Source organism: Sorex araneus, chromosome 1 (genome assembly GCF_027595985.1).
Source record: "Sorex araneus isolate mSorAra2 chromosome 1, mSorAra2.pri, whole genome shotgun sequence".
Classification (NCBI taxonomy): domain Eukaryota; kingdom Metazoa; phylum Chordata; class Mammalia; order Eulipotyphla; family Soricidae; genus Sorex; species Sorex araneus.
In genome coordinates this window covers 101526399-101539889 of record NC_073302.1, presented here as the reverse complement: position 1 = coordinate 101539889, position 13491 = coordinate 101526399, and the positions used below count along the sequence as shown (strand labels likewise).

The window sequence follows — 13491 nt, the reverse complement described above, 5'->3', positions numbered from 1 at the left end:
TTCAACAGTGACTCTTCAGTGATTATTGTTCGTATCTGAGGGATCCTCCAGTATGAATGTTCTCATTAGTGAAAGTCCTTTCCTATTTTTTTGTGAAACCTTAATCTGGAAAGTGCAGATAATGAAAACCATAAACCAGTGGCTTTCCCTTCTGACACTCACTCTCTCCTCTGTATTTTTATTTATCTATTGAGGATTTCGGGTCATACCTGGCAGTGCTCACGGCTTACCCCTGGATCTGTGCTCAGGAACCATCCTGGTGGGCTCAGGGACTGCATGGGTTGCCGGGGGTCGATCTTTGGGTGTGCCGTGTGCAGGCAAGAGCCTTGCCTGTGTGCTCTCTCCCCAGCCCTGCGGCCCTGCTCTTTGCACCAGAAGGGTCACAGGCAGATGGGTTCATCGTCTCCAGATCATTTCTGAAATGATCCAAATAGGGTTATCAGCCTTAGCAAATAAAAATGCAGGCTGGCCACTTGAATTTGAGTCTCAGGTAAATATTGAATAAGACATAGTATCACTGTATCACTGTCATCCCGTTGTACATCGATTTACTCGAGCGGGCACCAGTAATGTCTCTATTCCTCCCAGCCCTGAGATTTTAGCAGCCTCTCCTTACTCGTCTTTCCCAACGATTGGAGGCTCTTTCAGGGTCAGGGGAATGAGACCTATTGTTACTGTTTTTGCATATTGAACACACCCTGGGTAGCTTGCCAGGCTCTACCATGGGGGCAGGATATAGTATATGGCATATAGGACATAGTATAAAGAGAAAAAAAGGGGGGCTGGAGAGATTATCCAGGAGATAAGGCATTTGCCTCACATGCAACCAGTTCCACTTTGACCCCTGACACTGCATATGGTCCCCTGAGCACTGCTGGGAGTGATCCCTGAGTACAGAGCCATGAGTAAGCCCTGAGCATAGCATCAAACAAAGCAACAGAACTTGTTTTATCTAAAAATCAAATTACAGTGGGCATCTGTTTGCTCCAGAGCATGAAACCCTACTGACTGTCCTGCCCAGGTGAGACAAACATAGCCAGAGAGATAGCACAGTGTGAAAGCTCTTGTGTTCCATGCGGCCAACCCTGCTTCAGTCCCTGGCACTGCCGTTGGCCCCTGGGCCACCATCAGGAGTGACCCCTGAACTAGGAGGAAGCTCTGAGCACCACCGTGCCTGGCCCAAAAAACAAACGGAGAAAAAGAAAACAGGATGAGGCGAAATCAAGCTGTCCTGTGTCGTAGTTAATGGCATTTGCGTGTACACGTTACACACTGTCAGCTCTGAGGGCCCTTTACCGCCCAGCGTGTGTGGCTCTGGTCCGTATTTGAATGTTAGGGACAATTGTGCCGGAGCAGAACCGGTTCCGTGCATCCGCTCTGATCCCTGGAAGAGCCGAGCTGGCATGAATTAAATCAAATTAATTTATTAACTGAACTAAAGGGACACTTTTGTTTTTCTTTCTGATCTCAGGGTTTTAAAAATGATGGAGATGATTCCATGTATTTTTCGCATTTTTTTTTTCAGCAACTGTGTTTGATTAGTGTTGAGTTTGCAGCATGGGGAAGGTGGATAGGCCTTATTTTCTATGGCAAATTGTCAGAAGTAATATTTTATCAGAGGAAACCAATTAACATGATTGCTTTCATTCATATTTAATTTACAGTACCGTCGTTGAAGTCTGCCCATAGTGGTTGAGGGTACGGAAATGTTTTTTATTTTACCTTCAGACTGACCAACACAGTCGCTCTCTCATTAAGCATTACAGGAAGTCATACTCACGGTACTGTTATTTTTGTTTGTTTGGGGGCCACACTCAGCAGTGCTCAGGGCTTCTGAGCTCAAGGATCACTCTTGGGGGCGCTCGGAAGACTGCATAGGGTGCCAGTGATCAAGCCTGAGTCGGCCGTGTGCAAGGCCAGTGCGCTGCCCATTGTACTTTCTCTCTGGCCCCTACTCAGGGCTCTTTGAATAAACACACTGACGATGACATCTCCCCCTTTCTGCCCTCCTGCCTCCCTCCCTCCTTGCCTCCCTTTATTCCCCCTTGCTCTGTTCCATCGTTTCCATCTCCTTCCTTCTTCTTTAGCTCATTTGGGCTGTTCTTACCCAGCAGGGATATATTAATACCCATTAAAATCAGCATATAAACAGAGTACTCATGAGGCCGGCCCGGGACGGGAAGCAGGGCCTGGTGCTGCCCACACAAAGGACATCCCTGGAGTCCCTCGGGGCGGGGTCCGGGGCAGTGAGGGGCCAGGACCCTCCTCCCCCAGAAGAGAACACCTGCCTGGCTTTGCTGCAGGGGCCGTAGAGAAGACCCCCAGCGGTTAAGGCAAGGACACAGGGACCGCCGGAGTCCCAGAAAGGGGGCAGGGAGTCCACTGCCAGCGGGACAAGGGCCCTTCAGGCCCCGGCAGCTGGGCATGGGGAGAGGAGGAGCGGGGAGCTGAACAAGCGAGCACTGCACCCTGGGTGACGCCGGGCTGTGCTGGGCACCGGGCAGGGGTGCTCGGCCGTGCAGAGCTGAGAGCAAGTGCTCTGAAGGGACGCGGCAGGAAGGGTCCGGCCAGCGGACCGGGGCAGTCTCCCCTCCGAGGGGACACGTGGGGCTGGTGGGCGGGTACCACCACCCCCACCCCCCGCCCCGCACCCCACGGAGGCAGGTAGCTGCTGCACGGGAATCGGCCTTGGGGAGTCGTGACGGATGGTGACCATTTTCCTGCAACCCGACTATTCAAGACCTTCCCGATTGTGCTTGCTTTCCCCCGGCAATGCTTAAAAACTCGAAACGCCCGTTGACGTTGGCACTGTCACTGGCTGGGGCAGCTCTCCTCCGAGGATGACCCGCTCGTGACACAGGGAAATGAGCAGCCGGCATCTCGGCTCGGATGCACAGGCGGGCCTGGCGTGGCGTCTGACCTGGGAGGCCTGTGAGACTCGCACCCGGGAAGCGGCGCGGGCTCAGGACCCTCCATCTGCGCGCCATCTGCCACACCCGAGCCTCGGGCCTGAGAGTGTGGCTCTGCCCCGGGAGAATCTGTCACTTATTTGTCACACTGGCCTGCTCTCCACTGGTGGGGGCCGCCCTCCTCCTAGCTGCCCCCTCCTAACGCTGCCTCTGAGGACGGTTCCCGTCCCCACGGGAGACAGATACACTCCCTGCCCTCAAAGGCAAGTGCCCACCACGATGCTGTGGCTGCTTTTATGCCTGAACAACGAACAAAGTAAAGAGTAAACTCCAGCGATGGCGCGCAGACGGCGTCCGTCAGGAGTTCCGTTCAGCATCCGCCAGTACCCGCCAGAGACGCTCTGTGTATACATTTTAACAAGTTCAAGATGGCATATGGCTTCATGTCTTTTTCTCTTTAAATATAATCATCTTCTGTCTCCGGGGACTGTCTTACAGAGGGAAAGCGGGGACGCTCTGTCTGGGCCGGGGCTGCCAAGACGGGCTCTCTCAGGAGGCCCCGGGGCCGGGGCTCTTGGGTTTTCTTCCTTCTGCTTTCTTCAGAGGCTCCTCATCGCTCCGGTTTTCTCATCTTGTAAGTTGAGCCTTGCCACAGTGAGAAACTCCGGGTCCGGGGGGGGGGGGGGGGGGGGAGGGTTTATCGACTCTGTGTCCTCAAGGTGGCGAGAGACCTCGGGGGCGTCAGAGAGCATTCCGGGGGGTTAGTCCTGTGCCCTGACTCTACAGGCTGGATCTGGAGGGCTGGGCAGTGCCCCCGGGGGCGGGGGGGCAGGCGTGCCGTAAGTGTGCCTCCCTGGCATCGGGGGTCCTGATGCCTCCATGTCCTGAGTGCAGGGGGGCAAAACCAGAATAGATGTGAGCAGAATGAGGGGACTGGGGACAAAAGTCACTTATCAGAGGGCCAGCGAGAGGAGGCGGGAAGAGCGGCTGCAGGCTCGCTGCCCCGCATCTCTGCACTGGCCCGGCCCAGGGCTCTGTCCAGGGAGCCGACTCCTCTCTCTGCGTCGGGGTGGCACAGAGCTGGCTGCTCCGCCCGGAATCTCCTGTCCAAGCTTCTCCCCCGAGAGCCACCGGGTTGGGGGGCGGAGACCGGCCGGGGTTCTAGGAGAGCCCGGCCTGGCAGGTGAGACTCACCCCTCCCTCCCCTCCCCTGCCTTTCTCTTCCCCTGCAGATCACGGGACCATTAAGAAGGTGCGGGCGCCCGTGTCGCCGGCGGTGGGCAGCTGCCTGCTGGAGGAGGTGGAGCTGTTCCCCGCGCGGCGGCCCGAGCCCGTGCGCAGCCTGCAGATCCTGCACAGCCACGGCGTCCTGTTCGTGGGGCTCCGCGAGCACGTGGCCAGGCTCCCGCTCAGGCGCTGCCACTTCCACCGCACGCGCAGGTAGGGCCCGGGGCGGGGGCGGACGGGGGCGGGGCACTCGGGGGCTGTCGGAACCCCGACGCTGAGCGCACGCATGTCCACGGGGGTTGAGACCGCCGTCCCAGAGTGCAGTTCCCACCCGACCGGTGGACAGTAGTGAAAGCCGCCCACCCATGTCCCGGGGGGAGCCACGGGACAACCCCTGTATGAGACTGACCGGGCTAAGAGGAGTGGTCGGGTATGGGTATTCACTTGCTGGTCACCCCGACACCTCCTGCTGCCCCCCGGCGTCCCTGCGTTGCTGTGGCACACGGGTGCTTGTTCCGGATGCTGCCTCCTGGTACGTGCGTGTATGCGCACATGCAGAATCGGTTCACAGACGAGCACTCAGGGCCGAGCAGGCGGAGAGTGACAGGGACGGTCTGTCCAGCCCAAACCAAACCCTTTGCTGCGTCCCGGGGTCTCGGCCTGGACACGGTTCCTGCGGCTTCAGCGTCCTCGTCTACCTCAGGGTGTCCGGCGCTGACCCCGGGAGTGCTGGACGGTCTCGTGGGAAGTGCACACGCCCTGGATGGGAAGGAGAGTACTGAGCCCCCAGCCGCTTTACAGAGAGTAACGATACAACAGTCCTAACCGTGTGCCCTGGAAATCGCCTGCCTGCGAGAGCGATCGGCAGGAAGCCTGCCCTGCTCACGAGGCTGTGCTCTCTCTCCCTGTGCCTCCCTGGGCCCCGCGGGGCAGGAGTCACTCCTCGCACTCAGACGCCACTTTGGGCTGGGGTCAGACCCCAGAGCTCTGGCCCCTGGCAGGAGCCTCCGAAAGACCCGTTCTCTGCATTTGCGCCCTGGTGTTCTTCATTCCCCCCCAGCAATGCCAGGTTTGGTGAGGATGGGACGTTGGCACGGGTCACCCACAGGCACACCCACTGTCACACCATCAAACGGTGCCCAGAGGCATTAGCTTTGGGGCCCAGCAGCTAAATCACATGACTGACTTCCCCGATATTTCCTTTTCATTATGGCGGGGGCGGGGGGTCCCAGACAGTGCTCAGAGGCCAAGCTGGCCTGCAGGGGAGTGCCAGGAGCCAACGGGGTGATAGTGCTCAGTGCCTAGGGCCTGGGCTGCCCCTGGCCATGCTCCGCGGCCTGTGGAACCTGGGTGCTCCCCCGGGTCAGCACACTCTCTCCTGCCCGCTCCCCCGCTGTTTCTGGGTCTGGTCCCTTAAGTACTGTGGGCCTCACCTTCTCACCTGACTCACGGGGAGCCGGGGGCTAAGACCCCGCCGGGCGCCTGGAGAGAGCCTCCCGTCACGGCGCTCCTGGGACCGTGGGTGATACTTATTGGTGCTGTCAGTCGTGGGAAGCCTTTTCCCTACTTTGCATTGCTGCCTGCGCAGCTTTCATTTTGATTCGCTTTCCCTGCAGGACCAACCTCAGCGGGAGGGGGCGGGGAGGTCTTCTCCCCACAGTGGGCTCCGGGGGGGACAGGCAGGCTTGGACCTTACCCATAGGCTTGTCACCAGCTGGGATGCAGCTGCGGGAGCACTTCCATGTCCCCCAGCTAACAGCAGCACCCGCTCACCTCCCGAAGCTGTTTTTCTCAGAAAGTTACTTTGAAAGAATAATCGTTCACATCTGTGCTTATATGTTTATTGCAGCACTGTTTACAGTAGCCAGAATCTGGGAAAAGCCCTAGTGCCCAAGAACAGACGACTGGTTAAAGAAACTTTGATATGTCTACACAGTGGAATACTATGCAGCTGTTAGGAGAGATGAAGTCATGAAATTTGCTTATAAATGGATAGACATGGAGAGTATCATGCTAAGTGAAATGAGTCAGAAAGAGAGGGACAGACATAGAAGGACTGCACTCATTTGTGGAATAGAGAATAACATCACATGAGGCTGACACCCAAGGATAGTAGAGATAAGGGCCAGGAAGATCGCTCCACGGCTTGGAAGCCGGTCTCACATGCTGGGGGAAAAGGCAGCTGAGATGGAGTAGGGCCCACTAAGTAAATGATGCTTGGAAGGCCTGCTCAGAATGGGAGATGCATGCTGAAAGTAGACTATGGACCAAGCATGATGGCTGCTTCGTATCCATATTGCAAACCATAACACCCAAAAGGAGAGAGAGAATAAGAGGGAATGTGCCTGCCACAGAGGTAGGGGAGGGGGAAGAGGTGGGGGTGCGGGAGGGACACTGGGAACATTGGTGGTGGAGAATGGGCACTGGTGGAGGGATGGGTGCTCGATCATTGTATGACTAAAACGTAATCATGAAAGTTTGCAAGTGTGTAACTGTACCTCATGGTGATTCATTTAAAAAAAAGAAAGAAGAGTTCAAAAGTACGATTTAGGCAAGTGGTCCTCCAGTTAAGAGGGACCAGCTGCAGCAACAGGCAAATAGAGCACTTGCCTTGCTTGTGGCCAACCAGGTTCAATCCCTGAAGTCCCCCTGAGACCCCCCAGCCCACAGGATTGACTCCTAAGTGCAGTCAGGAGTAGCCCCACCAGGTGTGGCGCCCAAAAACCAAATTTTTTTTTTTTAAAAAAGGAGCTAACAGACACATCAGAAAGTAACAGACAGTACAGAAGGTGAGCTACTTGCCTTGCACATGGCTGACCCGGCTTTGACCCCCCGGCACCCCGTATGGTCCCCTGGACACCGCCAAGAGTAATCCCTGAGCACAGAGCTGGGAGTAAGCACTGAGCAATGTGGGTGTGGCCAAAAAAGAAGGAAAAAAAAAAAAGAATTCCCAGATGCATTAAGAGCAAAGGCCAAAGGTCACACAGCTGTAGCCCAGGTGGCCCGCTGTCCACCAGCCAGCACCCTGCAGTGTGGAGCACTGAAGCAGAGCAGCCGGTCAGCAGGAGTTTCCTGCGTGGGCACCTTCAGGGCCCTCCGTGTCCAGCCCAAGCTAGACTTGTTTACCCAGGGCCTGGCTGAACCTTGGGGTTTATATCTCGGGGTGGACCTCCCCGGAGGAGCGGTCATGGGGCTCAGGCTGGAATGCTCAGGCGCCCACCACGCTGCTCTGCCTCCTGCTCCCCAGGGAGGTTGTCCAGCCCTCTGACCCGGGGGGCCGTGACAGCTGCTCAGACCTCAGCCCAGAGTCAGCCCGTGGGGATGGAGCAGGAAGCGCCTCCAAAAGGGTTTTGTTGGTTTTTAGGAGACCCACACCCAGGAGTGCTCAGGGCTTACTCCTGACCCCATGCACAAGTGACCCCGGGTCACTTCTGGGGGTGCTCAGGGACCGTATTTGGTGCAGGGATAGAACCCTGGTGGGTTGCATGCAAGGCAAACACTGCACTGTCTCTCTTGCCCCTCAGAGGATTCTTTAAGTCCTCACTCAGATGATTGTTTAGGTGACAGCTGGAAAAGAAAGCCTCAGTTCTCTGGTATGGGTCCGCCCTTGGAAAGGAGAGTGATAAGATCAGTGGAAAGCTCTCTGGTTCTGGATGTTTGTTTTATTTCCTTTCTTTTAAAAGCTGATTGAGAAGAGCTGGTCTCTGGAAGGATCATAGCCTAAAATGTTATTTGTATTGCATCTGTAGTTTTGCTTCATTGAAGTTTGAGGAAAAGATGGAATCGTTTAGGAAGAGACTGTGTTTCTAATTGTGAATTTTTTCTGGTTATTCCTAATCCTTTTACCCTGGAATAGTGTCATTTAGATAAAGAGATTAGCAGCTCATTAAGAAAATTAATATGGAAATTAGGTTCCTGCAAGACATTTATTATTTGAAAGGGCAAAGTTTTCAAAGGCTCAGTTAAGAGGTTGGCACCTTTATTAATTAAATACTCTCTGAAGACAGCATCTGCTTGATAGAAATAAAATAAGCAATGTACTGAGAGAAATTCCAGGATCTCTATAATATTGCAGGCACGGGGACATTTGCCATTAGGCAAGATCAAAGAACCAAGCAGAAGAATGCTTTGGTATGCACCCATTTACAAAGAGTCAACTTTCGCAATCTCCATGCTTGTTTTTGTTTGCATTGCCTCTGGTGTAACCACTAAACACTGGAGGTTTTCCTTAATGGGTTAATTTGTTGGATACTTACTGCACATTCTCTGTGTCATTCGATCTATTGAAAAACGTTGGCATAAAAGGATCTTCGTACTGAGGGGCCTCAGAGTTACCTTGGACAAGATCAGTTATCGTTGAAATCTGACTCTGAACAGCACTTATACCTAATTTCCACACCTGACATCACTGCCCAATAGTAGATTTTTAAATTTTATTTTTTGGGGTAGGGAACCCACTTAGTGATGCTCAGGACCTATTCTTGGATCTGTGCTCAGGTGGTTCCTTGGGGGACTGTCTGTGGTGCTGGGAATCGAACTGGAGTCCACCACATGCAAGTCAAGATCCTTTGCCCCTGTACTGTCTCTCCAGCCTGATTTTTCTAAGCAACATCTGAGTCACAGCCTGTGATTTTTTCTTAAATTTCTAATCAGAAGTGAGCTCATCACCACAATGAAGTATGTTTTAAGTGTTTGCAATGTTCAGTGGGTTGTGTGAAATCCACCATGATGACAAAGACGTCCCCGTGAGACAGCAGAAGTGACCAGTGCAGCCTCGGCCCGGTCAGCTGGGAGACAGGAGAGCGGAGACAGCTTATGTTCGCCACGTGCTCAGTTAGGCTGCAGCGAGGAGGCTGTGTCAGAGGTCCGAGAGGGGCTTGTGCAGAGGCAGCGTTTCCCTGCAGTGTCCCGGGCAGGGGGGAAGAGGGAAGGAGGTGTGTGCGAGGTGGAACAGACTTGGGAATGAGTGAGAGCTGAGTCCCATTACTGCTGCTGCTGTTTTTGCAACCACTGGGCTAAACTGCCCATTGTGCGGCGTCTGGAGGTTTATGGTTTGTTTGAAAGGGGTTTTCAGGAAGGAAATAATATCATGTTATTAATGTAAAATAACCAGGTCCACCCCAGGGCTCCTAAAGACTCATGAGGTTTATGGGCTGGAGCGATAGCACAGCGGGGAGGGCGTTTGCCTTGCACGCAGCCTACCCGGGTTCGATTCCCAGCATCCCATAGGGTCCCCTGAGCATGGCCAGGGGTAATTCCTGAGTGCAGAGCCAGGTGAGACCCCTGAGCATTGCTGGGTGTGACCCAAAAATCAGGAAAAAAAAAGACTCATGAAGTTTAAAACAAGAGAACAAGCGACTTTCTTCATTTTCATGGCCGATCTGCCAGCCCAAAGATAAAAGCTTATATAATGTGGGATCCCGGGTAGACACGGCAGCCAAGACCAGACATGCTCCTTCTTGCACAGAGGCCTGCGGCTTCTGTCTGCTCAGCCGGCCTTACAATCTGGGAGGGTGAATACATTTCTTTTTTTTTTTCTCTTTAAGTTTGTTGTACATAGGGTCTCAGGCTTTCAGTGTTGTTGGTTCTGTGGTTTGATTAATAGATTCAAACCCCTCTCCATCACCAGCGTGCATGGTCCCCCTCCTGGTATGTCCCATCTACCTCTTCTTGGGCTGGAGCGAGAGCACAGTGGGTAGGGCGTTCGCCTTGCACTTGGCTGACCTGCGTTTGATTCCTCCATCCCTCTCGGAGAGCCTGGCAAGCTACCAAGAGTACCCCGCCCGCACGGCAGAGCCTGGCAAGCTCCCCATGGCATATTCGATACCAAAAACAGTAACAACAAGTCTCACAATGGAGACGTTACTGGCGCCCACTCGAGCAAATCGATGAACAACGGGAGGACAGTGCTACAGTGCTTTATCTTTGTAAGTACTTTATATATTTTGGTTATCAACCCTTTATCTGATGGGTTGAATGCAAATATTTCCATCCATTCAGTTGGTGCCTCTTAGTTTTAGCCTGTGTCTCTTAAGCCATGCAGAAAGTGTTTGATTTGATGTAGCACCATCATCCTGTTGTTCATTGATTTGCTCAAGCGGGCACCAGTAACGTCTCCATTGTGAGACTTGTTGTTACTGTTTTTGGCATATCGAATATGCCACGGGGAGCTTGCCAGGCTCTGCCATGCGGATGGGATACTCTCGGTAGCTTGCCGGGCTCTCTGAGAGGGACAGAGGAATCGAACCCAGGTCGGTCACGTGCAAGGCAAACTCCCTACCTGCTGTGCTATCGCTCCAGTCTTGATTTGATGTAATCCCATTTATGTATTTTTATTTGTGTTGCTTTTGCCATTAGGTTCATAACATTGGAAACCTTTGATGTCCAGATCTTGGGGGGTTCTACTATGTTTTCCTCACTGTGTTTTATGGATTCTGGTCTAATCTCTAACCTCAAGGTCTTTGATACACTTTGAATACTTTTGTGTAAGGTATGAGAATGAATTCAGCTTCATATTTTTACACGTAGTTATCCATTTTACTCACCCCAATTTGTTGGCAAGACGTTCTTTGCTCCATCTAATATACCCAGTTTCTTTGCTGAAATTAGTTAACCATAGATTTGGGGATTTATCTTTGGATACTTGATTCTAACCCATTCGTCAGTGTCTATAATTAGTCCAGCACTGGTTTAATCACTGTAGCTCTCCGGTATAATTTTAAGTTAAGTAATGTGACACCTCCAAGTTTCTTATTTTTAAATATGGATTCAGGGGCTGGAGCAATAGCACAGTGGGTAAGGCCTTTGCCTTGCACATGGCTGACCCGGGTTCGATTCCCAGCATTTCATATGGTCCCCTGAACACTGCCAGGAGTAATTCTTGAGCACAGAGCCAGGTGTAACCCCTGTGCATCCCCATGTGTGACCCAAAAAGCAAAAAAAAAAAAAAAAAAAAAAAAAGAATGGATTCAGCTTTTCTTGGCATATATAGTGTCATACAACTTTATTATTGACTGTTCTAAGTCCTTGAAGAATGTAGTTTGATTTTGGATGCAGATTGCGTTGACTATATAAAAATTTAGGCAGTATGGTCATTTCACAATATTGACTACTCTAATCCTGGAACGTTTTGTCTATTTCCTAAGGTCTTCTATCTCTTTCCTAGCTGACAGATACCTTCTGTGGTAGAGGTCTCTCACTTCTTTTGTTAAGTTGACTCTAGATACATAATGTTTGGGGACATTATTTTAAATGGGGATAACTCAGGGGTTTTTTTCAAATTTGTTTTTAAATCTTTATTGAGATCCTGTAGTTCACATGCTATTAACAGTGGCTTCTCACGCACATAATCCCAACACCCCAGCCGTCACCAGAGTTCCCACCTCTCACCCACCCTGACCTCACCACCCCTCTCTTTCAGTCCCTTCCCCAACTCAATTGTTGATCAGTTCTCCTGTTCTGTTGCCTTTTGGCCTTTGTTGCCACCTTGCTGTGTAATATGAGCTTCATAGAAGGAGCTAGGAAGTATTCCTCAAATAAACGGATGGTTCTTAAGGAAATAACCCTCCGCCTGAGCCTGCAAAACTGTAGAATGATCCTGAGTTTTACGTTCAGGTGGATTTAGATAAGCCTTTTGCTCGGGGTGTGTGATTATAAGCAAGGTATTCAGTGTGTCACTGAGACCACCTAAAAGGCCCGGCACAGAAGAATTCACTAAGAGTGATTGGTTTCTGTCCCGCCTGATACTGCGGCAAGGTCACAGTCCTGCTGGGCCAGCATTGCCGGCAAATGCTTTCATTTACTGTTTGCACACTCTGGGGAGGGCTCATGTCTCAGCTTCTGTGTGTCCTCAATGAAAGCCAGAGTCTCTCTTCTCACTTAGACACACCTGTGCACACACGCGTGTGCGCGTGCTCACACACACACACACACAAACACATATACATCCACACACACACGCACGCAGTAGCTCTTGGGCATAGGTTTTGCATTTTTGCCCAGCTTTACTTTTCATATTGCCTTGGGACCTAGTTCCGGGTAACTAGACCTGTTAGGAATTGACTTTTCTGTTCTTGCAGAACTTTAAATGGCCTAAGAGGAACGGGCCCAGCTGGCCAGATTCTGCTCCTTGTCTTATGTTATTTACCTGGCAGATTGTGAGCATGGCCGTACAGTGACATCTCTGAGTGATGTCCAATGGCCCTATCCAACACAGTGAGATTTGGTGGGCATCTGCCTGTCCCCACCGTAGGGGCTGACCCCAGGGTCAGGCGAGGACAAGCAGGGGCTCATCTCTGCCACCACCCCCAGACTGAGGAGGACACCTGAGAATCCACACCCCAGGGGTGTTCTCCGAGACTGTCCTGTTGTGGCAGGAGTGTGGGCGCTGCTCCAAGGGTGGCTTCCCGGCGTCAGCCGCACCCCCGGGCTGTGGGCACCATCCCATGAGGTCGATTAGAGTGAGTTTGAGTAGCAGAGCTGCACCCCCTTCCCCCCCTGGAGGTGATGCTGCTGTTACTTCCTCAGCCCCCTGCGTCTCCAGAGTCCGCCCTTGGAAGCCTAGTTCAGAGACAGGAGAAGCAGTAATCCTGCTCGTTTTCCCCTAGACAGCCCTCCGGAGGAGGGTCTGGGGAGGCTCCGTCATCGCCCCTGCTCTGTAGGGGAGAGCACGTCTCACCAAAAACAGGAGCCTTTCCCTGCAGAAAGAGACCAGTGACTGCCCCGTCCCTCTGGGCTCCTGGACACCGTATCTCTTCCTCGCGGCTCCTGGCCGTTCCTTCTCAGTGGGAGCCCGGAGGGGCGCGGCTGGAGCCTGTAATCCCAGGTAGCTGGTGCTGCCCCCTGGGGCAGACATGGCCTCTGCAGTAAGACTTTGTGTGTGTCCTTGAGAAAAGTCCCCAGGAGACAGCGGGGCTGAGGACCAAGATGCACGTGGCCCCAGGCTGTTGAGGCGAGTGAACTTACTCCTGGACACTTCACACTACACACGTGACCCACACTCCAAGAGCAGCACACCACATCTCACGGAGCGCAAAGGAGGAGGCAGCCAATCTTAGAAGGAGTGTTTTTTTTTTTTTAACATATATATATATACATATATATATATATATATATATATATATATATATATATATATATATATATATCCCCAGCCGCCTCTACCACCCGGGACCCAGAGTTACTGGTTCTTGTCTTTGCTCTCGGAAAAGAATTTCAGGAGTAGACAAGCAGTGAAGTAACAGATTTTATTTAGAGGTTTCTGAGGGAAGGAGGAAAGGATAAGTGGAAAAGAAAAAACAGTAGGAGTAACGCGCTCAAGAGAGAATTTGGGCTTCTCCAAGGGTGGAGGCAGCTC

The 13491-nt window shown here is 52.4% G+C and overlaps 1 protein-coding gene across 1 annotated transcript in view; it reads left to right on the top strand.

Annotated features, from left to right (window-relative positions):
• The window catches only part of SEMA5A (semaphorin 5A), a 446471-nt gene that overhangs the window by 350165 nt on the left and 82815 nt on the right, over positions 1-13491 (top strand). The window contains exon 12 of the mRNA XM_055132169.1: positions 4142-4349. Coding sequence (XP_054988144.1) covers positions 4142-4349 — 208 coding nt within the window. The remainder of the gene's footprint in view (positions 1-4141; positions 4350-13491) is intronic.